This window comes from Clytia hemisphaerica, unplaced genomic scaffold (genome assembly GCF_902728285.1).
Source record: "Clytia hemisphaerica strain Z4C2 unplaced genomic scaffold, Clytia hemisphaerica genome assembly, whole genome shotgun sequence".
Lineage (NCBI taxonomy): Eukaryota > Metazoa > Cnidaria > Hydrozoa > Leptothecata > Clytiidae > Clytia > Clytia hemisphaerica.
The window spans coordinates 83041-108357 of record NW_027103342.1 but is presented as its reverse complement, the minus strand read 5'-3'; the positions used below and the strand labels follow the sequence as shown (position 1 = coordinate 108357).

At 35.1% G+C, this 25317-nt stretch overlaps 3 protein-coding genes across 4 annotated transcripts; 2 read left to right on the top strand and 1 right to left on the bottom strand.

Moving 5' to 3' along the window:
* Positions 1 to 4738, top strand: LOC136818554 (uncharacterized). Its single transcript, XM_067074885.1, has 4 exons — positions 1 to 202; positions 2932 to 3138; positions 3419 to 3543; positions 4090 to 4738. Exons 1-4 carry the CDS (start codon positions 116 to 118, stop codon positions 4262 to 4264), a joined length of 594 nt encoding a protein of 197 aa, XP_066930986.1. The 5' UTR covers positions 1 to 115; the 3' UTR covers positions 4265 to 4738.
* LOC136818542 (solute carrier family 52, riboflavin transporter, member 3-A-like) lies at positions 4625 to 22977 on the bottom strand. 2 transcript variants are annotated; one of them, XM_067074871.1, is made up of 4 exons: positions 22764 to 22977; positions 21301 to 21417; positions 6721 to 7920; positions 4625 to 5656 (listed from the first exon to the last, which is right to left on the bottom strand). In XM_067074871.1, exons 2-4 carry the CDS (start codon positions 21382 to 21384, stop codon positions 5450 to 5452), a joined length of 1491 nt encoding a protein of 496 aa, XP_066930972.1. In that variant the 5' UTR covers positions 21385 to 21417; positions 22764 to 22977; the 3' UTR covers positions 4625 to 5449. The 2 variants fall into 2 exon arrangements, with proteins under 2 accessions (XP_066930972.1, XP_066930977.1); XM_067074876.1 differs by lacking the exons at positions 21301 to 21417; positions 22764 to 22977 and adding an exon at positions 8617 to 8652.
* Positions 10223 to 12483, top strand: LOC136818533 (uncharacterized). The gene is made up of 3 exons (XM_067074858.1): positions 10223 to 10362; positions 10489 to 10514; positions 11075 to 12483. Exons 1-3 carry the CDS (start codon positions 10294 to 10296, stop codon positions 12264 to 12266), a joined length of 1287 nt encoding a protein of 428 aa, XP_066930959.1. The 5' UTR covers positions 10223 to 10293; the 3' UTR covers positions 12267 to 12483.
* Positions 22978 to 25317: the final 2340 nt, after the last annotated feature.

Genomic DNA, 25317 nt, shown 5'->3' with positions numbered 1-25317 from the left:
AAGTGAAACTATTTTGATAAGGATAGAATTTCGAAAAAATTTCTTTAGTTTTTGAGAACGAAGCTAGAACACTGGAGATATATTGAACTGACTGAAAGAACAAGACTAAGATTTGATGGCCTTTTCAAACGAAATTCACAGTTTTAAAAAGAATTCACTTTGCACTACAGATACAGTGTTGACAAAACTTGATGGAACCAAGGTAAGTGCCACTATTATCTTATATCCATCGCTGTCCGGGAGGCCCCGAAATCGTTCCACGGAGCGAGTTAGAACAATTTTTGCCGGCTTTTGACGATACTTTGAGGAACTTTGAAGGACCCACACCAGTGAAAGGACTCACATCCCTCCTAACCAGTGAACCCCGGGCTGGGATAGCGAATTCCAGATTTTTTTTTTTTTGTTTTTTGTTTTTTTCCTTGTCAGTGTATCAGCCTCTTGTGTTTTCTTAATCACTAACACCAGGTTGCCTTGGCCCTAGTTCAAGCTCGTTTAACACTAATTCCCAGGTCAGCATCAATTTACGTTCTTGAAGCCCTTTCCAATTAACTCTTACTTAACACAAGGAGTAATTTCTAGTATAATTTCTAGCATTTCTAACTTTTAGTGATTTATTTACATGATTTTTATTTATGTAATTTATTTTACCTTTTTATTTTACACGAAGCTAATGAAACTTCCTATTTTGTTGCAAGTTTATCACCCCCAATTTACATTTTCAGCTTGAGGATTCAACTTAATTTCAACTCCTAGTTTTCAATACATGCCTTCACATTTTGGTATTCTCAGCACCAAGCCATTATGTTAAGCTTTGTGTCAATATTCTCAGCCTTTAATTCTCAACTTTACTACTTATCCTTGGTTTGATATGAGCTTTTTCTTTAGGAATTTTATATTATAAACTATTTTTGAATAAAGAACCAAACATTTTATTTTAACTCATTTTCATTTATATTTTTTTTGTTAAATGTTTTTATATGTAGGGAGAACGAACATGTATGTTTTGTTACTACTTAAATATATAGACTGATAGATAGATAGATAGAAGTCACGCAACTATCATTGACGTCAAACCAAATGTTTCATTTTTCCATGAACTTTGAACCCTTCTAACTTTTTTTCTATGTATGCTAAAGCGTTCCGGTTTTTAATAAAAGAAAGCCTTTGATCTTAGCTTTCCAGCGATAACACTGTGGACTCGGGCTAGACGGCAAATTGGTAAAGTGCGGAACGTTTTTGCAACATTTTTGAATTGTCTTCCGACGGGAGAAAAAGAATTTGCAACTATCGATGAACAAATGTTTCTGGAAATGGAGGAAATTGTTGTTAAAGGCTGAAACTTTGTATGTTTATCAGAAAAAGGGTGAGGAATTCAAAAATCACAATCGCTAATTTTAGTTCTTTGATTATCATGTAGTTTTTTTCACTTTTTCGCTTCTTGAGCATGGGAATGTCCCAAAAAAAAGTTTATTTTTCTGCCGAAATGGATTTTTCTTTTCATTTGGGGTTTCTCCTTTCAGAAAAACTTATTCTTTACTTATAACTTTTTGTTCCTCCATTTCCAGAGGCCCCTTGAAAATGGGTCCTACCACCTTTTTTTGACTCATTTCAACCTTTTCCAAGCTACTTTTCTTCAAAAACAAAATAAAACAATGCAATGTCTTCTTTTTTCAAAAAAAGATATATCTTTCGTTATTTTCATAAATATACTAAATATTTTACTAATATTTTTATATAATAATATTCTAACACCATCAAAGAATTATCCCTCCAAATTTCAGGTCTCTAGCTACACTATAGAAAAAGAGATATGCAAAATTAAAGAAGCATGACTTGGAAATATTTTTTTTTCTTTTTTGACACATTTTTCGAATTTTTCCAAGCTATTTTCCTGACCTTTTTTTTGACATTTTTAGTCAAATTTTTGACACTAAAATTTGAATATCTTTACAACCACTTATCCTCTGGAGGCCTATGACCCCTCATTTTCTTTCTTTTTCAAAGCTCTACAAGATAGGATAAGTTTAAAAAAAACAATAAAAATTTGAAACAATCTCTGGAGTTGCTAGCTGGGACCCCCAGGGGCCGTCCGCGTTGGTACCAAAGAAAGTCAAAGAAAGTTTTTTTTTCTTCATTTTTTTGACGAATTTTCGAAATGTTTTATTACCGTCAACTGCTCTGACTTGTCTGGTCTGTATTTTCACTTACTGTAAAATTGAAAGCAGAAAGAGAAATCGTGTAGTTTTTAATACGCCGTTCCTTAACTCAAATCAAATGACTTTGGAGGTTCGGTGAAATGGTGGCCGAATTGCCGTTCCATGTTTTGTCAGATAGTCCCAAGTTAGAGCAGTCAGCTGACGGTTGCTTCTTATCTATAGGCTATTTTCATTCTCAGGTTTTTATTTATTGTAAATAGATATGTTAAAACGAAAAGAAACCTTATAAACTTAGCTACATTTGATATTTTAGTCGCGTTTAATAGCCGTAGTAGGGTATATCTTTTACAGTAAGACATAGCATCATTGTTATAACATTTTTTAACAAGCAAGCACTTAAGCTAATGACCTGCAAAAGCGGAGGCAAAAATCAGTTTTTTGAATAAGTTTACAAATAAACACCACATCAAAGATCTTTCAAGTTCAGTATGAAAATTATTGCTACAGCCCCCCCCCCCCGCGTTGGATTTTGTCTAGCCTCTGAATTTTTTTCCAGTGCCAGTGGTGGTTGGAAATTCCGATGAAAATTGATGATGTACTTTCGCAAAATGCTTAATACATTATAGTCAAATCGACTGACTTTGGAGTCTGAATACAATTCAATGTGTTTCAATATAAGATTGTTTTTCCAAGTAGGGCCTTTTACCAGGATCCCTTTATTCCTGATTAGTAAACGTAAACGTTCTATTATCTTTTACTTTTTTCCATTTCATAGGTTAAAGAAAAGAGTGGAGAGTCAATTCCTACTGATGGAGGTGATTTTTTTGTTGTTGATGACTCTCCCGATGAAAATTTACGCCATGTTATTGATGGACTATTTATCAGCTCGCAAGATGCCTCAGCCAATCTTCAAGAATTAAAGGAGAACAAAATCACACACATCTTAAACGTAGCCATAGGATGTCAAAACCATTTTAAGGAGGTAAATCTAATGTTTTTTATTCAGACCTTTAGCTTTGTTTTTGAAAAATATATATGGTGAAGAGATCTGACCTTGTGATCTGAAATTGTGAAAGTTAGCTATATATAGGAAACATTTAATTATTATTTAACAGTTATGCGGTCTTTTACACACTATTTTAAAAATCCTTTGTGTTGAATTGAAAAATATAAATCTGAAATCAAAATTAAATACACTTTGAGCTTGGGGAGTTAGTATTTAAATCGAAAGTTTCAATGCACAGTTCTTTTTTTCCTTGTAGCATTTCACATACAAGAAGTTGGAAATATTGGATATACCTGAGTATGACATAAGCAAACATTTTGAAGAATGCGTTGGTTTTATACATGAAGCAATCACAAATGGTGGCCAAGTTTTATGCCATTGGTAAGAGATACATAATACAAAAAAACTAGTATTTGGAAAACACCCGATCTTTGAATTTTTAGGGGGATAATTTTGCGAATTCCTTCCTGTATTACAGAGATCTGGTAGGACCCCTCCCAAATGATGAAAAATATGACCGAAATATTGTCCCAGTAGCAGAAACAGCCGAATATTTCGTAGGCTGCTGGCATCCACTAACGGATTCGCGCTACTTACTCTCTTGGGTAGAGGTCTACATTGGGTCATTCAGTCTAAAATAAAGGCAACCGATCGAAAATAAAATGGAGAAAAATCCTTATTGGAATCTGATGACAACTATTATTCCTGTAAATGAAAAGGGGTATTGAGGTAGAGTTATTTGTCGCACGTTACCGAGTAAAATAATTTCGAAGGCACCTGAATGATCAGGAAATATGTAGAAAAACTTTAGGAGAAAATTATGTCATCGAATTGAAAAATAGACCAGTTTTCCATATTTTATGTATCTTTCTGTTTTTCTTTTTTCTTTCTCTCTCAACACCATAAGTTTCAATTCTTTTTTATTAGCAATGCTGGTATATCTCGGTCATCAACCATCATAGGTGTATACTTGATGCAAAAACATGAAATGTCTTTACAAGATGCTTTAACAGCAATTCGAAAGAACCGTCCAGCAGCACGACCAAATGATGGGTTCATGCTATCATTGAAACAGTACGAAGAAAAACTGAAGAAATGCTGATAAATAAGCAAAATGAGTTTATGTAAGTTCTGATTTTCGAGGTAGTATTTGCGGGAAAACTTTTGTAGTTAATGAGCAATTGAAAAAACATTGAAAATGTTTGAAAAGGAACACTGCAAAGAATCTAAAAATTTTTAAACAAAAATTCGGCCCTAACAAGAGAATTTAACAATTTTTGCTGTCAAATGATAGGCGTAAAATTGAATGAATTTTTCTTTGTCTTAGTCTGTTAGCATCTTAGCATGTAGTGCATTTTGAACGCCTAAAAACCCATACCTGAAGCTATCATTCACGAGATCCCTATTCTTTCGGTGCTCTCCCCTGAGGATCAAATTTCAAAAAAAGTCTTGCAGTATTGAATAATTACCAGGAAATTTCATATTTGCAATTAAATTTATATCAATTTGTAAATAATTTCTGAAATATTTTTTTACACTATTTATATAATCAAAGTAAATTTCTTCTGTATACTTACACGTTAGTCGTTTTAATATATCTCCTTATCTCGTTCGATAGAACAGATTCATATAACGTCCTCAAGTAGATTAAATTTCGCGTGGATTAATTTTCGCGAAAATTAGTCCTCGAGAAATATTTAAATAAAATCCCAAATTGGCCATAACCCCTAGGAAAATGAAAGAAATTTGGCGATAAAGATGCTGATCGTGAAATTTTGTCCACGCAAATATTTTAGATTCTCGAAAATTAATCCATTTAAGGAAGGTATTGTCGCTTCACTTTATGCTGAAAACGTTTCCTTCATTGACGATTCCCTTGAACATAATTTGCCGAGTATTACCCAAAGGAAGAGAAGACTCCCATTGTTGTCATTACTTTCCAAGTTAGGGCTTGTCTACCTTAATGCTTCATTCCTTTTATCAATTGAGTCTATCTGCTATGAGCTGTTTTCTTGAATTTTGAAATTTTAGCCGGGCATTTTTTGATACAATCTAGAAAATATCAATGTGAACATAAGTCAATAGAATGAATATCTGCTTATCTGTCCGATAACGTGTTAAAAGAAACATAACCTTTTCGTTAGCATTCCTGAAATTTGATTGAAATTGGCCTGGTAATAATTATACCACAAAATCTATTATTTTTCAGAAATGTTTTGTGACTGACATCCTCGAATAAGCTGTTCTCAGAGAAGCAATGTTTTGTCTGTTATCTGCCATGTTTGTATCAAGAACATTGTTGACATGGGAACGCTTGTGTAAACAATCCAACATTATTGACCGAAACGAAAGTTATCACGGCACCAATAAATGATCCGATTTGGACGCTTACACCACACCAGAACAATACACGGTAGCCATGGTTACGTAATACAGTACTAATGGCTGTTTTCAAATAGTTGACCAATCCAACACCAAATACTGTTACCAAAAGCTGTAAAATGAACAAAAGTTTGAAATTTTAAAGAAAATTTGATTCTTAAATTTCTAGGGTGTAACTATGTACGTTTTCAGAATTTCATCTGAAAACGTTGATATACTATCGGTTTATTAAGCTGTACCCGATTCGCGGGATGGAGCACATTTTTATTTCGCTGTACAGTTTGCTGAAAAATCACAGCAAAACATCTATAGATCTTTTTAAACTTTATGATATCAGTGCAGACAGCCTCTATATAGGGATATAGGATATAATAGCATAATATACAATAAATTTCTTTCTCATAAGAAACTAGGTTGCTAAGCTCAAGGGCTCAAATTTGCTAATTTATCTTTACTATCTCGTAGAGTAAAAGCCTACCAAATGATAGCCCTCCCCATTATGACACCCCTTCTCACAAACCCTGTAGGATTTTTTCAGCCATTGAGGGTAAAAAGACTGAAACTAGATGGGGATTGATATTCCCATTTTTTAATGGATATGGATTTACATTCCATTGTTTTTCAGTCAGAAAACAATATTTTGAAGTGAGGATTGCGGTTTATTTGATTATTTTAAGCGGGGCCAAAAATTTGAGTATAGTTTTCCACTGGGGACGATAATCCGGCCAGTTTTTTCAGTGGGAAGGGGTCTCAGTAGGTCTGTGAGATATGGGTGTATTATAAGCACTAATATAGGATAATATCAGGGGTGGTTAAAGCAAGTCTTGCAGAAAATGAGCTAGAATGCTATACACGTTTTTTTTTAACTAGTTTTACCAAGCAGCCTCAATGTTTCTTAAGAAATCGGTCTTCTGAGACTTAAATGTTTCTTACATGTTTCTAAACGTTTTGACATAATACATAATCAGCCTATTTTTCATGCAAAGAAAAAAAACATTTGTTTTGATTAGGAAGGTTCTTAAAAAACCGAATTAAAAAAATGTTATTTTCTCATTCTCAGCCTCAGCATGTTTTCTAATCGTTTCTTAGTTTTGAGCCTCATGTTTCTTAAAAGTGTGTTAAAAAAACGTGTAAGCAAGACTAAAAAATGTTAAATTAAGTTGAAAGTAAACTCACCACTAAGATTCCTCCAAATTTCGAATCATTTAAAATTGGACACGGGCTAGTGGCTGCAATACCGATCGTAAAGCCTGCAGACACAATATAGACTAGTACACCAATACTAATGCCGATGGTCGATTTCAGAGAGATGAAGAAATATAAGAAACAACATACTGGGTTAGCGATAGCCGATATAACGAGAGTCAAATGATATATATTGTTCCCGTACGGTAAGCAAGCGTAAGATTGTAACGCTGGTAATACTCCATTGCTTAAACCATTTATAATAGCGTTTAATACGAGGAGATATATAAGTTTCTTCTTCGAGATTTTAATTTTTATGGAGTCACCTTCGAGTATGGGTGGAGTTTGTTCATCGTGACGTATCGGTGCTAAATCGTAGTCATCTGTGTACCCTGTGTTCTTAAGAGGATAGTTATTCTCTTTCGTCTTTTGGATACGAAGTTGGGTACCCTTCTTGATACGAACTAGCAAAACGAATGAAGCTAGACTGACTAGCATCATTATCCCAATACAGATGAAGAAAATGCGGGTTGAAAATCTCGGCTCACTGTAATAGTAGTACGGAACACTCTCCGTGACGTTTCGGAGCACCATATTACCTGAGATTAGAGTAATGTTTTTCAGATTTGTGTGTGAGTTACATGTGTACGATTGTCCACCTATCCCTTGAATCAGAGCTATAATGCTAGGTAAGAATCCACTCATTCCTTCACCAATGTAATAAGCGGTCATATATTTTGCCGGAAAATAAGCCATGAATGGTAAAAAGGTTAATGATGAAGTACAGTCTACCAACGCCAGGAAAAAACTTAAACCAATCAGAGCAGAGCTGTACGATGTTCCACCAATGAGGGACGTTCGTTCCCATAGGAAAGCCAGTAAGAAACAAGATATAACTCCGACTGATAGAATAACGTAATTAGCAGGAATTTCAGTTACCAGTTTGTCTCCATTCTTCTTTTTGCAGTATTTGTTGAGTAAGAAATAAAGAATGGGCCCGAGGTTGGCGATTTGGATAACAACAGTTAAGTAAGATGGCAGCGACCAGGATTGAGGTGATTGGTTAACAAGAAGCGGTAGCTCCACCCAGATCCCATTGATCTCAACCCATGATCCAGTTCCAAATAAACATATCAAAAATATGATTTTGAATGCATTCAAGTTTTCTTGTAATTTTTCCAGAAGCGACATCTGAAACGAAAATGAAAAATAAAAAATTGTGAAAAGTCTTGTGTTTAGCAAATCACTTATAAACAGGTTTAGGAATGAAATTTCTTAACGACGGTATTCATGATGAAGACGATGCTACCCAGCTGGCACACAACGTTGTTTCAACGTTCGTCTAACGTTATATAGACGCTGTGAACGTTAGATAAACGTCGAAACAACGTTGTGTGCCAGCTGGGTATCACCCGGTGTATAAGATAATAAACGCGGGGAAATAAATTAGGCGCAGATTTTATATCCATATTTGCATTATACAGATAAAAGTAGGGACGGTACAGTTTGGTACAAACTATAAACTTTTTACTCTACCCAACCTCGTTCCCTGCGTATTATCAGTTTTTTGATGCTTACTAAAATCGCTAGAGAATACTCTGGTAAGATTACGTAATTCAAAAACAAAACATCAGATTTCATTTGTGCTTGGGTATTTTCTGGCGTCAATCAGTAACGTAAATAAAGCCTGGGATGCACAGGGACGAGGTTGTACTCCACTCGGTGCTTATCTCCGTCATTTTCAAATTCATCTCAAATTACTTCCTTTTTAGGAATCATCTATCGAGTTTTCTTTTTCAAATTCAACAATGCATCGCCTTTTTAGAAAAATCAAAAACTCCGATAAGAGTTTAATATAAGTAGATAGAGATAGAGAAAATACCTTACTTTTTGTATTTTTGATAACATTCAAAGGAACACTGCGATTCAACACACAAAAAACTTCTGAAAATGGAAATGGTGAATAGACCGAGAGAATATGTAACGTTTGCATAAACCTAACCGAATTAAAATTTGATGAATGGTGAATAAGGAATACATAAGCAAGTTGAATACATATTTTATGCAAGATTTTTGATAGCCGATACGATTAATCCAGTATTATTATAACGTTTAAAAAAACTACAATCCATGTAAAGATCTTTAAAAGACCAAAACCTCTAACTATAATCTTTAGTCCATGCAATGCTTATGGCACCCTTTATCAGTTTTTATAAATTTTTTCTAGATGAATTTACAAAATGTGACATGTGAAATACCTTCAGTAGCGTATACAGGGGTGAAGATCGATCTACGTAGGAGAGCAGACTTTTACGACAAAGCATTTCCTATTCGTGGTATAAAAACATAATTACTGTGTCGTTTAAATCTCCTCTTATAAGCAAATGTTCCTTCACCCCTGTCTACGCTACCGACCTTGGCACGTATTTGGCAAAATATCTATCGAAATTGTAAAAAAATGAGCCTTGATCTAATACCCAAAATACTGAGAACAAAAGATTACTACAATCCGGCATTGGTTATCTAGTAATTTACTAGATAAACCAATGCAGGAATGTAGAGCAATCCTAAGTACTTTTTACTCATAATCGATGACGTCATAAAAACTAAAAATTGAATTTCTCAAGAATGGTTTATCCAATTGTCTTCAAACTTTCACCAAAGATGTATCTCACTAAAGTCGATCATTTGAAAAAAGATTTGTTTCGAAATTTTGATGACGTCAGCAGAAATTAGTTTTTTAAATGAGCATAACCAATGATGGCGACGAAATCAATCAATCAATTTTTACAAAAATGCACCATCGTAAAACACATCGTCATATACACATCACAAGATTCAAGAAAGTGACAAAGAAACAGTTCTTAGAACACGGCGGAAAAACTGATTTTAGACACCCCGGTTTCACAGCCCCGGTGAAAGTTTTTCCCACAGTGGGGATAAAATTTCCTATTGAAAACCCAATGGGGATAAAAATTATTTTGTTCCTAAGTCGAAAATTCCGGTGGGATAGTTTTGGAGTGCAATTTTTTTACATTGAATTTTAAATGGGGATGGAATCAAAGTCAATTCCCTAGTGGGGATGATGAAATTATAGGGTATTCTTCCCACCGGGGACGAGAGTTTGGCCGAATTTTCCAGTGGGACCATCTCTTTGGCATAACACAATATACACGTTTTTTATAAGAAAACAAATCTTATGACATGTCATGATTTCTTAAGAACATGGAGGCTAAAGTTTATCAAACAATAAACACAGTCTAGTCTGTGTTGAAATTTACTGGTTCTCATCAAAAAAGCGGGTAAGGCAAATTCAATTTTTTCAAATCGTATTTTCTTGGAACAAATCAAGCACACTACTTAACCAAACATAATAGCCCAATTTTCCGAAAATAGAGATTCGAAACCGGATAATTGAAAATTCTGATTGCCTATTCTGCAAATAAAGTAATTATACTGGCCCAAAGAATGTTTAACAAGAGGCAATAAGTATAAATTAACGATCTCAGTTGATTTACAGCAGTTGTGATGAATATAAAAGTGAGATATCGTTGAAGTAATGCCATGAGATTTCCATGCAAGAAACGAAGCAAGAAAAGTAGGAACACGATTATGGAAGATGAAACTACTCAGGTTAACTAACAAATTTATTTCATATTTAATGATAAAATAATAAAATTTCGCTGATATCGTTTGACTACAGTTTTTCAAATACGTAGCTATTCCAGCGACTAGGTAATATTTTTCTTTTTGTTTCAGAACTTTCGTGGTGATCAAAATATCAGGTTGGTGTTATTTTCTCATTTGATTTCAGTAACAACTAAATACCTAAACACCTTTTGAAAATTTCCTTTGATTGTAGAGATAAAGGTAGCGAAAATTTGCTTTAATGGGTAGACGGGTTGTATCTAGTGGTTCCTTTATTTTTGAGGACTGCATCTTTTGAAATCTAGCGATAGATTTTACTTTCAATATGGCGTTTGTGTAAAAATCACGCACGGTCGTTCTTGATGGGAAATAAGTGGCTTCATTTCCCATCTAGGAGTTTCGAGTCTAGCCCTTCGGGCTTTGAAGTCAATGGTATTTATATATATATAATATAATATAATATAATGGTATTATATACATAATTCAAAAAGTGATACAAGTGACTCTGGATACGAGATTGAATTATAATCCAATCTCGTATCCAGAGTCACTTGTATCACTTTTTGAGAACCTCCGGTTTTTTCATAGACGTTTCCCAGTGCCTTTCGTGAGCGCTATAAGAATTATCAAGAAAAATTGAAGAAACTGAATTCGAGCTTGAGTATAATCTGATTTCAAATTATTCTTTTTCCTTTAGAATACGAATGTCAATTCGAGATTTACAGGAACCTGAAAACTCCGTTTACAGATACGCTTTTCTGAAGGCTTTTAATAAAATCAAAAATTTACCAATCAACGATCCAGATTGCTTTTGGAATATCGCATCAACAAATGCTCAACCATTTTATGTCATGCGAACCACACCCGCTCAGTCAACCAAAATATGGCGTGGATATAGTCAACACGAGAATGTGTTATTTTTACCCTGGTACCGAGCCTATTTGTCACACCTGGAACAGGCGTTAATCCGACAAGCACCTCCATCGGAAAAGCAGTTGGTAGCATTACCATTTTGGGATTCTACATCTGATGAATCAATGACGTCAGGTCTACCAGATTTATTGATGGATGATTACGTCACAATTGACACATATGATAATCAGATCCCGAATCCGTTGCTAGGTTACACTCTACCAAAAGCAATCTCTTTAGCTGAAAGTGATCCAAAATTTGCAAAGCCTCTTGGGTACACAACCCGACGATATCCGTTTTCAAGCCTGAGAGATTCGACGAATCCACAATATGAGACACCAGATGCTAAAATACAAAATCATTACATCATGCAAAGTTTTAAGAATCCTAAATTCTATCTCCAAGAGAATGTGATATACGCTCTCAACAATGGTATTGAACAAGCATTTAAGGATAGCCTAGAGATTGAAGGTTACAATCCTTTCTCCAACGTCTCTTCACAAGGAAATCAGACCTCTTTAGAAGACGCCAGTAACAAAGTACTGGAAGCTCTTGGAGGTGACGTTAATAATAAACAACTTCTTGGTGGAGCTCTTGGTGATATTGGTGTCAAAGAGATGGCTGCTTTTGATCCTTTGTTCTTCCTACACATGGCCAACATCGATCGTGTCTTTTGGCTCTGGCAAGTGAAATTCCACACCGATCCTTTCGTTATAACCCAAGGCGCTGGCGATCAAGGCATCAAAGCAAAGTATGGTCAAGGTCCATCACCAAATCAAACTGGCAACGAGAATCTCACCAATCTATCCAACCTTTATCCATTCATTCAACCAGCATCAGATCCCCAGAGATTTGTGAACTGTAACGATCTTATGGATATTAAGACTCAACTGGGTTACAGATATTCTAGGGGTTCTTTTGGGACGACGGCACCTGAAGAAGACATAAAACAAAACAAACGGAATCGAAAATTCTAGAGATATTTCACAATCCGTGAGCACCAACAAACACATCTTGAATTGCCATTGCGACACTGAACTCAAATACTAAACTTTATCATAAAGAGTATATATTACAAAATGCTTAAATTTCATCCTTTGATGAAACTTAATAGCTTAATGGGTGTCCCGCATAAACTTCTTTGTAAATAATAGTATCGTACTTTTTTTATCACTGAAGAAAAATTGCTACAGTAAACGTTTTAGAATTCTCTCTACTTTTATCCAAATTAAGAACGCCATGGGTGTCCTGTTATCATCAATTCTCACCGATGTAACCCAAAATAATATAATTTTGAGGGCTCATTCCCGTTATTTCTATCACTAACTAAGTACAGCCGTTTATTTTGTGAAGTACTAACCTCAAAAAGTTCTAAGCATAAAAATCTCACACATTTTCTCTCGCTTAAGTGTTGATCTCTATTGAAAAATTCACCAAATAATAGCTTCGTCTGGGATGTTTAAGTGAGAAAAGGCGATATAGAGCCGTACATCAACTATAGCTTTGTTTTGTATCATTTGACTTACCGTCGCCCTCGATATCCTCCGATACCCCGGGGGGGTACTAGGGTTGGCGAATGAGGGGTATGTGCGGACGGGACCTCCGAAAACCGACCCTTAGAGAGACTGATTTTTGCTGAAAAGGTGACCCTTAGAGAGACTTTTTGAATTTTTTTTTTCGATTTTTGAAAAAAGTCATACCCTTAGAGAGACTTTATTACAATTTTTTCTCTGAAAATCAAAAAAAATTCTTAAAATCTTGAATTTTCCGACCCTTAGAGAGACTAATTTAAAACTTTCTGATTTTTCCGACCCTTAGAGAGACTTTGAAAGGTGAAAAAACCGACCCTTACCGTCCGCACATACCCATCATCCATTTTTGCCTAAGTGCCCCCCCCCCCGGGTCCGATACATCAACTCGGTATTGAAAGTGGGGGAAGGGGGGACTCAGCATGGGGAAATGAGTAGTCAGACAGCAGTTCTGTCCACGATTGCAGCTAGAAAACCACCATAACAAAAAAAAATAGACAGAAAAACTTATTCATAATCCTAACCCGAGGATTGAATCAAGACACACATATCAATTCACATGTTTAAAGTACTATATAGAATATGATAAACATGCCTATCACTTTCCTTATCTAAACATAACGAAATATATGAAGACCAACCGCTTATGGAATCAATATCTTAACCAATAAGTTATGTAAAATCTTTCAGTCAAAACGTTGTACCACTTCAATTATTGATAAGCCCCTTTAATCGGGAGTTTTTACAAGCTCCTATTTGATTTGGTTGGTCGTTAACCAGTAATAAAACAATTTTGTTACTTTTTCTAAAGAACGCGTCATCTCTATCACTTCAAATGACCAATTAGTGAAGTATTTTGTAAAAACTCCAGCTCATCCCCCTTATTCAGTCATAAGAGCTAAATTATGCAATCTACCATTCGAAAAATTTGCTTGTTTAGCAAATACTAAATATAATAGAAAGTCTTGAAGCGCTAAAACAGTAAAAAAGAGGAAACCTTCGGACCTCGCTTTAAAACCAAAGTTTAATCGAAACGTTGTTAGGTAATCGGCTGTTCGCGTAGGTCTCAGCCCCTGGAAAACCGAAAGTAAAAGTTTTAAAGATATTTGGTCGCTGGCGTAGGTCTTCCTTTGTTTACAAAAAATCCACACGCCAACCACGTTGGCACCTCCTTAGTCCGTATATGATGGCCCTATCACTTTCAGAGTAGAGCCGTAGCCCTTGTATACGATCAATCAATGTACAACCAAGTTCACCGTATTCTGTTCAATTCTATTCAAAACATATGTTGTTTGTTTCGTATTTTCTGCTCTGTTGTCAAAAATATTCAAATTTCAAAACATATCATGAACAATCACCTCTTCATGACCACAAATATGTTAATGTTAATGTTAATGTAATGTTAATGTATATATTCTTTAAAGTCGAAAAATATGTACAAATCTGTACTAGCTTTAAGCTAATAGAGTTCGACTGCCTATTTTACAAAATGAATCATTCATCATCATCTGTTAATGCCCAATCGCTGACGATTTCTTCTGTAGAGCATTTTGGTTTACAATTTGAAGATATTTTTGTTCGGTTTTGTAATTTTTTAACGAAGCGTAGTTTTGTTCTTGGGCTTCCTCTTACGCACCAGTTGAATCCTTTATTGTTATTGTCTTTGTTAAGTTTCTTCGCTTGTTCGTGCATCTCCTTGATCTTTTTCCGTTCGTTGATTGTGAAATCTTCCGTTATACTTACCTGAAAGAAACAAGTTTCTTTAGCATGTGTAAATTCTTCATGATAAGATCTTTGTCATGTTGACTTTGCAGGGTGACTTTCAGAGGACGGCCATTCTTTGTTTTTCTGTTTCCTAATCTGTGGTGAGTAACATTGATTTCTGGAACATTGATGTCATCTAGGAGTTCTCGGAACCGAAATATATCATATTTTTTCCCATTTTCTTCTTCTTCCTTATCTGGGCCTGAATATTCGAGAAACCCGTGAACGATCATATTCAGTTTTCTAGATTCTATGTCTCTCTTTTCACTGTCTTCCTTCCGTTTTTGTTCTTCGGCAGATTTTAAGTCTTCTTTGTGCTTCTTGGTAATCTCAGCGTATGTTTTCTTTGATGTTTCAGTCATTATTTCTGCTGTGTGCTTTATTTCTTCCTTAATCATGCTTCTTGTCTTCTCCTCCATCTCTTGTAGTTTTCCTGCCAGAAAGGTTTTGAGGTCATTTTTGATGGAATCACGGGTTTTTGTGTTGGTGTTGACCTCGTTGTTCAGTTTTTGTATGACGTCGTCTTTCTTTTTAAGTTCATTTTGCATCATATGTTGAGTGTTTTTTCCCACTTTACTTCTTAGGTTTTTCGTTATTCGTACGCAGTTTGAACATAAGTAATGATCGTTGTAGGATGTCACGAATATTTGTAGTTGATACAGGGGTAGCTGTGTGCACTCATAATGAACTGATCTTTTACATTTTTTGCATGTTAAGCGATCCAGGTCATCGTCTTCAGTACATCTTGACGGCGTGCAAGCTTGAGGTGGTGAGGCTGCTTCGAAAGGCTGATCTTTATCCATTTTGATGTTATTTTCATGAATTTTGATGTTTTATTGGTTTTCAGCCATTTTTTCGAAGAGCGTTGCAAAAGCGTCTGATCTAGTTGACGTCAAATAAAAACTGATGTAAAAAAAAATATAGTAGTCAAAAATAAATATCAAATTTCTTCAAACCATTTCCAAGCCATTTTTGTGGTATTCTGATGTTATATAAGGTTCAAATAAGGTGGAAGCCCAAGGCACTACCTTTAGAGTGAACAGAGGATATACAGTTTCAATAAAATCAACTAGGCATATATACGCTTTTATATAAGAATGGCGTTTTTTTCATTTCATGATCGATATCCTTAACTTTTTGGGGGAAATCATCCTAAAATATTCTTACAACATTCTTAGGTTAGAATCTTAATTCAGACTAGATTTAGCATTTAGTACATACATAAAATGGCATTCTTGTGAAATGAGTGAGCCTTACTCGGGGGTAATTAGCAATTTATAATTGAAAATACTCTAAAAATGGCATTCTTAGCTTCAGTGGCCAAGCATATTCTTAATTTTTAGCCAATTTCATCATGAATATTCTTATAAAGTAAATTTTTATTAAAAAAACGTGTGGCAAAATCTTTGGCATTAAAAAGGATTTAACCACTGCTCGAATGGTTTATTCTTTCTTCGATGAGGTGATACATTCTTTTAAATGTTCTAGGGTATTTCTAGAAGCAATAAAACAAGTTAATTTTCGAGGAGATAAGTGATTCAAGAAAAATTAACATGAATATAAGCAAGCAAACGATATCTTCAACCTATTCGGCCTAGATAGTGTTAAGTTGTATTTCTTAAAGCAAAAACAAAAAAGAAAAGAAATTTGGGGGCTGACTATTAAAAACCACAAAAATTTTGAAGGGTTAAATTACAAAATAAGAAAGTTTACCGCAACGAGATATTGGTGAGAACATTTGAATATCACGCGATTACATAACGACAGTTCATTCACATGACAAGTTTAAAGGTTTTGTTTTTTAATGAGAGTGATACCTTTTGCTTTACTCTTCAATTTTTATTCACAAGCCTTTTCACATTAGATTGACACGGATGTTGAGCAAGATTGGTCAGAAAGAGGAAAGGCAATGTTTTGCTTATATCAGCATAATATAACAATATGAAGACACTGTCCTTATATGAAATATGTCTCTGATATGAAATGGAATCACTTATGTAAAAATAAAACCTTTAAGCATTAATATGACAAGATAGAGCAGGTTAGTCGTCTATCTTAGGTGTAGCCATAAGGATAAGTTTTTCAGGCTTCCCAAAGTATCGGTAGATGGTGGAAGGGGTATATTTTAAGTGTATAACAAGTCAGAAAATGGAGCTTTCGATAAAACCACGTCAACAACTATTGGCCACCATCAATAGGTGTTATCAAATAACGCATACATTATGTCAATCCTAGCACGGAATTCCGTGATCCTAGGCCTCTAACGATGGCATCTAATCAAAAAGAGAGCATGACTCAATGTTCCCGTTACTCTAAAATGGCCGGTACGTATCAAAAAAGATCATATTCTTCACGTATGCTACTTCACATTCCCCCAAGGTCAATCCGAGAAAACATCAACCACGATTGAAGCTTAATACCTAATTCAACTGCCCTGGTGCTATCAGATAGTGTATGTGTTGTAGAACCGCTGGGGCCCAACTGTTAGTATCCAGTCAGACCTGTCAGATATGAATATTTGGAAATTTGGGACCCTGTCAGAAAGAAAAATCGAAAATTCTTTTTATATTTCCACCCTGAAAAATGGCCAAAATGAATAAAAGTAGACGAAATTACCTAAAGACGATTCTGCCAGAAACAAATCTTGAAAATTAGTAAATTTTGGACCCTGTCAGATAGTCAAAAGGGACCTTGACCAGCAGCACGTCCAATTTTGCCTAAGTGCCTCCCCTTGGTACGACTACCCAATAAGAATGTTCTAGTATTTAAGTACTCTATAAAGGAATTAGATCAACCTCAAACTCTTGTCACTTTAAATACGCCAATGCGACCAACCAGATAGCATTGTATAACGTAAGTTAACAAGATGAACCAGCTTAGATGTCTGGATTAACCAAAATTTTCACACCATCATCAAATAAACCTCTGTAAAATAAATACTGGTTAATTATGTACATGATATGCACCACTGGAGAGAATTTTAGTAAATTTTCCACCCAATACGTCACTTATACAATAGAAGAATAACGTATTGGGTGGAAGAAAAACAGAAAAGTTGCATAATTTCGTGAAATCATTGCAGTGGTGCATATCATGAATATAGAAGTCTAGTTTGATTTTTTCATAGAGTCCAAAGTTCGTTATTCCCTTTTTTACTACTAAACAAGTAAAACAAAGAGAAAGCTTTCATTCATATAGCTTTAAAGCTACTGAAATTATTTCTACAGTATCTCGGCTAAGACATAAATATATTCATATTTTCTTTTCAACCGTTTCCCTTCTTTTTTCTCTCAGTAAAGCTTATAAATTATGTAAAAAATATGATGAGGTACAAATACCGCCAGATTTTCATACACATGCTTAGAAATGGGACACAATGAACACTTTTTGAATCCAATCGTTCTTAAAGAAAATTAATACTTAACCCTTTAAGTGCCATGGTCATTTTTATCTAATTTTTTAAAAGAAAATCGCTAGTTCAAACTTTAAAAGTTGATATCTCCGGATCTGAAGGAGTTAGAAGCTCGTTTACAGCCTGTTTTTTAGAGGCCCCCCCAGCGAACCCAAATTTCACGCATTCACGCAAAATTTTTTCGCAATTCACGCATTCACGCAAGTTTTTCTCGAAATTCACGCAAACCCAATTTTTTTGGGAAATCGGGGAAACTTTCGGAAAAAATCGGGGAAAATGTCAAAAATAGAGGTCTTGCACATTTCCCTAAGTTACGTAATTTACGTAATCTCCGCCATTATGGAGTAAAACGTTCGATTTGCATAAAAAAGTATGACAAGGCTGTACTCGAGATATTATTCGACCGGATCTGGTCATGCACTTGAGAAAAACTTAACTTAGTGATTTTTTCCTGTAGACCTGACTATAAAACACCGTGTTTGGTAGCGTCATAAGAAGCCCCCAAATAGAAAGCGTTACGTAATTTTTCAACTTTAATCACATGTCATCACGAAAATATTTGATTCTTCTAACTTGTCACGATCGTTTGGAGAAGGTGAAGCTTCTGCAGTTAACGTATCGCGATAGTAAGTGAAAAGATATGCGCCACAGGTTAATTTTTGTACAAAAAATAGCTTAAACATTATCATAAACAGGTCAAACAAACTCGAGTATGACACCATGATGCTTAGCTCAGGAGTAAGGAGGCGCAACCATGGTTTACGCAGAGAGGAAATTTTTGCATTTCTGTCACTTGCGTTCGGCTAAAAATGCTCTCTTTAACACCATTGAAAAAGAATGTAGTCTAAATTCGTTAGAGGGAAGATACGATCGCTTGATAGCTTGTAAAATGAGGTAAAAGAATGAACATTTGTTGCGAGCGAAGCGATCAAAAAAATTTAAAAAGAAAGGTTTTAATAAGGGCTCGCGAATTAATTTCCTAACGTGGAGGGGCCGAAAACATAGTGACTAAGGAGGCGCAACCATGTTTTCTGCCGACAGGAGAAAATTTCTATTTTAACCCTCTGATGTGCTTGAATACGACTCCATTTCAGACTAATTTTGCCAAGAAATCAGGTTATCGAAAGTCTACATCATGGGTAAAAATTTCTTTGAAATAAGTTTCTTTTTATTTGCAAAAACGTGGTGAAGTCATGGCCGCCTCCTGCCCCCAGTGACTCTGGCCCTGGCTGGCCCTGGCCCTGGATCACTCATCATGCATAACCATGGTTTTATCTTAAACAAACACTTTCAAGGAGGCAAATTAGAGTTATTTAAGATTCGAGGGCCAATACATGTTTGGCCCGAGCGAAAAAATCTGGAAATTTAAGGTGTCTGGATTGCTAGAAAGCGCATCTAAATCGTGAATCGTTTTATAAAATAGAGAATTTGAAAGATGCTGATTTTTTTGTGCGCCTTCACCTGGCATCCCTTGAATTTGGGATAAGTGCGCACCTTGGGGTTTTCTACAAACTGTGAAAAGGAAAAATTCACGCGTTCACGCAAAAAACAGGGCAGATTCACGCATTCACGCAATAGAAATATGGATTTTCACGTTCACGCAAGTTTTTTCAATTCACGCATTCACGCAATTTTTTTTCGATTTTCACGCATTCACGCAACCAAAAAAGCCCATTCACGCATTCACGCAAACCGCTGGGGGGGCCCCTTTTTAGATAGCTGAGAATCTCCTCTTTCTTTTAGGCGCCTTCGGCTGCGCGGATCTGCCTGAATGATAGAAAGGTGCCCAGTGGTAAAACTTCAAATTAATTCGCTGTGGACATAATCAAGTAAACCAGGGCGAAATTTGGAGGTTCTTGGATCAGTCGTTGACCAAAAATGGTCAAAAAACGGTCAAAATCTTAAAAAAGTGAATTTTTGTCAAATTTTTGTCAAATTTTTGCATTTTTTTGACTTTTTAGCTTAAAATCTCGCTGAAAAGACGCCCTCCCTACATAGCCCATGCCTGATATATACGACATTGGCACTTAAAGGGTTAAATTAAAAAAACAATCCATTTCATCAATTTTTCTCTTCAGGGGGGCTACAAACAAGATTTTCGTAAATGGGCTCTTTTTTTCGAAATCAAAGTACATTTTCCTATCTAGGATTCGTTTCACAGAAAATTAGCCTTCGCGAGCTGAAAATAGCTTATTAACTATCCTCTATAAGGAGCAGAAATCTGGTAGTGGATGTCAGCAGCCCAAACAAAAAATAACTTTATTCCTTTTTTGAATTTGTCTCAATTTCCCCAATTCTAAATGTTTCAAAAAATCTTTTCGAAAACTTACTAAATGCTGGAAAAATTGCGTAAATGCAAGGGCAAGGCAATGGTTGAGTGTTTTGAGAGCCACAAACATTGGCTACACAGCTTTGTTCAGACCAGATTAAGTGATTGTTTGCACGACGTCTTGAATAGGGAGAACAAAAATAAATATTGGTTCTTGATATTTGATATTTGAAGATGCGACGATTCCATTTTCCCTGAAAGCTAAAGTAGCCTAAAGTATATCAATCTTCATATTGATAGATCTTAGATCTAAGGAAGTGACTTTATAAGTGCAATTAAGCTCAAAAGCACTCGAATAATTTTAAGCATAAGAGATGAAGAAACCATTAATCGACCTGGTGATACTCAAAATATAACTGAATTCTTTTTTGGTATTGCTTATGATTGAAAACCTGAAAAAACACCTGATTTCCAGCTGGATGTTGTTCTACTTATTCATGCACACGTATCCAAGAATGCACGAGAATCCCTTCGTTTTTTTCCATACTACCCTATGGTAAACTCTGGTAAATTTGGTAAAAAATAAGCATAATGCAAAGCATACCTCCAAGCTGAAATGCAAAAAAAATCGTCCTACTTTTCTAAAACGCTGACTTTTAAAGCTGTTTGAACTTTCTTAGACCAAAGATTTTCGACGATGCATGAATCAATTTACAAAGACTACAAAGCAAAATCGAAAAGTGTTTGGGTCAACAGATCACTTTGAACATGACTAAAATGTTTGTGGTACATTTCGCGTGATGTAATATCAAGGCTATTTTAAATTTTCGAGCAAGAATAGAAGAAGAGCACTACTACTATGAGTATGAGGAGACCATCATTTTTGTCTGCGCATACGGTCGTTCACAAATTAAGTGCACCTTGGCTGAACGTTGTTAAACGTCAAATTTATAGCCGTTTTGAAAGTTTTGTAAGACTTGAAACCGCGTTGTACGTGACAACAGGGAATGCGAAAAAAAAGTATAACAATCTCTCACCTCTTCCATATCTGAATTTTCTTCTTCCTCTTTACCATAGTTAACCATCGCTATTTCTTCCATATTTGATTGGTCCGTTTTCATCTTCGATTCTATTCCTCACTTTCACTGCAAGAGCTGGTATCAAAAGAAAAATGAATAAAGTAGTTACCCCCTCACATTTTTCTTAGATGCCACTTAAACATCTAAAAACCACGTTCAGAGCCCTCGATTATTTAATGCAGCGTGTTTACACGAAGGTTTGAATACTTACATACTTATCCATGATGGCGAACGCGACGGTCTTTTGAATAACTAATTACTCCACAGTAGTTGCCTAGAGATAAGATAAATTATCATGTTTTTATTGGCTGAGGGAAAGTAATGTATGAGGAGTAATTAGTTATTCAAAAGACTGTCACGTTCGCCGAAACATCTATTACAGTAGCATTGAGCGGACAGGGGTCCGACCCACCTTCTTAAAGGAACCGACCCTCCTTCTTAAATGAACCCCCCCTTCTTGGCATCCCCCAGCCTTTAAAAATGCCTATCCCCATAGATTTTGGACAAAAGTAGCTTGTGAAATATCTTTAGAGAGAGAAAGCGAAATAGTAAAAACTTCTTTCTTCTTTCTGACTCAGACTACTCTAACAGAAAATTTATCCTTTCATAAAGACCAAATTTCATAACAGTGCTTGAAAATAATCTACAATAATGCCCCCTTCTTAAACTATCCCCCTTCCTTGCTACCCTTTTCATAAGGTGTCATCCCCAATTGATAAAAAATTGGAAACTCAGTTCCAAAAAAACTTCATATAAGTAACTACACAATTCCTATAAAAAGTAACGAGAGGGTTTCAAAAGGAAACCACTGTTTGTTGGTTTAACATCTTATTCATTCCTTCAACTCGACATCAATCAAAATGCCACAGTTTGTGGATATGCAAATGTGATTTCCATTTTAGTAGAATGAATCGAGACAGTTTAAACAATTAAGTCGTTTGAAACTGATTAAACCAATCACGGTTCTGTTTAAAAATAATCCCGGCCCCAGATCTCCGAAATGGCTATGAGGAATTTTTAAGACCCCCTAAATCACTAAATAGGTGTATAAATTATAGTTAGAGTATTAAGAACATTTCAAGAACCTTTTGGCCTAAAAATAAACATAGCCGAACGTCATCAAAAGTTTTAGCCCGGGGGGGGGGGTACTTAGGCAAAATGGGTGCCGCGTATGTGTGAGCCATATAGGTTCCTTTTTCACACCCTCTTAAGTCTCTCAAAGGGTACAAATACCATTAAAATAAAAAAAATTTCTCTCTCTAATTTTTGGCTCGGACATACCCGTAACCTCACAAAGCTAGTACCCCCCCCCCGGGGGTTTTAACTGCTTCTCATGAAAAAGGTGTAGAGGTTTTTTTCATATTTAATAAGCCCTTGAAATCTTATCAGACGTTTAAATCAGAAAACTTTCAATTTAATACCTATGCCACATTGGTTTAGTTACAGCAGCTCAACACATGAATGAATAAATGACAGCAATGTTTGATTTCTTCTCTCTCGTGTACATATACTTATTGTAAAAGTATTAGTAACTGAGTGGTTTCATTCATTGATTGATTTCATGATGGTTTTCATCTTGTTAGTGTGTTATAATTGTATCATTTGGATTAGTGATTGTATTATTTCTTTTGTTAGTTGTCTGTCAAAAATACACTTGCTTTTATAAGAACAAAATATATAAGAACATAAGGCTTCAATTCAATTCAATTCAATTCAATTCAAAGTAATTTATTCGCCTGCATATCATTAAAAATTTACATATTTTAAGTTTGTATAAATTAGGGGAGGAATGCAGGCCAGGAGTCCATCCAATAGACGTACCGTCTAATCAAATGGAATGAACACCTGGTCGCGTGAGCTGGTCATGTCGAATATCATTATGGGAGGTATCTTAAGGGTTATTAAAACTATTTAAACATTAACAATCAGAATAAAAACAATGTTTACATACCTAACCATAAATAAACAATAAAAAAAGGAAAAAATAATAACAATGCATACAAAAGAATATGACATCAACTATTGAAAAACCTGAAAAATATTAATTGTCATTGTATGTGAATTTCAAGGTTTTGTAGAGATGAACTTTCATTTTCAAGGTATGCGAGAGGATAGATGTGAAGGAAGTCTCTAACCTTCTTTTTGATCGTATATTCAGATAATGGTCTAAGATCAGTCTTTGTATGTAATAATAGTTGGTTCCAAATTAAAAGTGATTGATATTTTATGGATCTCAATCCAAAGTTGAGTGTTTTTGCCTTGGGGCGCTCTAAAAGTTTCAGGTAACTATTTCTTGTGTGATAAATGTGTGTCAGGGTTTTGTAGTTTAACACGTTTGTAACGGCTTCAGGAGAAAGATTAGATAGAGTTTGATGTACAAGTTGAATATTGAATTTGATAACAGTATTTGGTAAAGTTGGGATTTTAAGGTTTTGAAAAAGAGGGGAAGTCTCAGCATTAAAATCTGAAAAAGTTAGAATACGCAAACATCTTTTTTGTAATTTTCCTATTCGAGAGTTTTGAGTAAGGCCTTGTCCCCAGATAATTGTTGCGTAAGACATATGAGAGTGGAACATAGCATAGTATAAAGTTTTGAGAACTAGTTGTGGAACAAAGTGGCGTAGTTTGGACAAAATACCATTAGATCTTCTAAGCTTTGTGGATAAATGATCAAAGTGAAAATTCCAGGCTAGAAATTCATCTAGAATGAGACCAAGATACACGTTTTTTTTTTTATTAGAACCTAGTTTATAAGAACATATAGGCTGAAATTCGTCGAAAAATTAAGAACATCTTAAGAACATGCCCAGCCTCAGTTTGGAAAAAAATGACAAGAAAATACAATTTTTTCCTCTTTTTAAGCAGTTTTAACCGAATTTAGGGGTGGATCTTCAAAAGTCGAGAGTCAAATATTGTCCAAATTTTGCCAAATTTAAGTGCTCTTTATTTTGTATCATGTTGTCGATTTAGAGTAGTTTGAAAAATAAAGAACGCATTTAAGAACATTCTAGGCTGAAAATTGCTAAAAAAATAAGCACATCCAGGCTCAGCCAAATTTTAGGTGTTCTAATAAAAAAAAAAACGTGTATTTGACATGCTTTGTGAATTTTAAGGTGTGTCCTTCAAGGTAAAGATTCATAGAGTAAGGTACAGATTTATGTTTGCTTCTGAACAAAATGACCTCTGTTTTCGCAGTGTTAAGAGAAATTTTATTCGCACGAAGCCAAGAAGAAAGTTTAACTAGATCAGAGTTCACTTTGGTTTCGAGTGAATTCAAATTTGAGTCAGAACCCCCTGGTCAGATGAAAGAAGGCAGGTATCATCAGCAAAAAGGTTGGTTTCGCTATTCAATATAGCTTGAGGAAGGTCATTTATGTAAATTAGAAAGAGTAGTGGTCCTAATACAGAGCCCTGAGGAACTCCATGTTTAACAGTTCGTTTTGAAGAATCGTGTCCAGAAATTGACACATATTGTTTCCTATTAGTTAAGTAAGATCGAAACCAGAGATTTGCAATGCCTCGTATTCCATAATGCTGTAGTTTAGATAAGAGAATTTCATGGTCAACAGTATCGAAAGCTTTTTGGAGATCGATGAAAACCCCGCAAGAATACAGACCCCTATCTATGTTTGATCGAATTTTTTCTGTTAGATTTATCAAAGCGTGTGTGGTAGAGTATTTGTTGCGGAACCCAAATTGATTTTTAAAGATTTTTTTCATCAAGGAATTTTACAACTCTGAATTTAATTAGCTTTTCAAATATTTTATCAATATTAGAAAGAAGGGAAATAAGTCTGAAATTATTAGGATCGTATGGTGAGCCTTTATGTTTATAAACAGGTATTACTTTTGCTACTTTTAGAGCAGTTAGGAATTTACCTGACTGTATGGAAGTATTAAATATATTAGCAAGAAGTTGAGCTACATCAGCAAGAACAGATTTTAAAATTTTTGTTGGTATACTACATGGACCGT

What these genes read in the sequence shown, in the direction of transcription:
- LOC136818554 (XM_067074885.1), top strand. Translation starts at nt 116, where the DNA reads ATGGCCTTTTCAAACGAAATTCACAGTTTTAAAAAGAATTCACTTTGC. An exon ending in GTCAAAACCATTTTAAGGAG is followed by an intron (nt 3,139 to 3,418) that starts GTAAATCTAATG and finishes TTTTCCTTGTAG; the next exon opens with CATTTCACATACAAGAAGTT. An exon ending in GGCCAAGTTTTATGCCATTG is followed by an intron (nt 3,544 to 4,089) that starts GTAAGAGATACA and finishes CTTTTTTATTAG; the next exon opens with CAATGCTGGTATATCTCGGT.
- LOC136818533 (XM_067074858.1), top strand. Translation starts at nt 10,294, where the DNA reads ATGAGATTTCCATGCAAGAAACGAAGCAAGAAAAGTAGGAACACGATT. An exon ending in TGGAAGATGAAACTACTCAG is followed by an intron (nt 10,363 to 10,488) that starts GTTAACTAACAA and finishes TTTTTGTTTCAG; the next exon opens with AACTTTCGTGGTGATCAAAA. An exon ending in CGTGGTGATCAAAATATCAG is followed by an intron (nt 10,515 to 11,074) that starts GTTGGTGTTATT and finishes TTTTTCCTTTAG; the next exon opens with AATACGAATGTCAATTCGAG.
- LOC136818542 (XM_067074871.1), bottom strand. Translation starts at nt 21,384, where the DNA reads ATGAAAACGGACCAATCAAATATGGAAGAAATAGCGATGGTTAACTAT. An exon ending in AAAATTCAGATATGGAAGAG is followed by an intron (nt 7,921 to 21,300) that starts GTGAGAGATTGT and finishes TTTTCGTTTCAG; the next exon opens with ATGTCGCTTCTGGAAAAATT. An exon ending in AATTTGGAGGAATCTTAGTG is followed by an intron (nt 5,657 to 6,720) that starts GTGAGTTTACTT and finishes TTCATTTTACAG; the next exon opens with CTTTTGGTAACAGTATTTGG.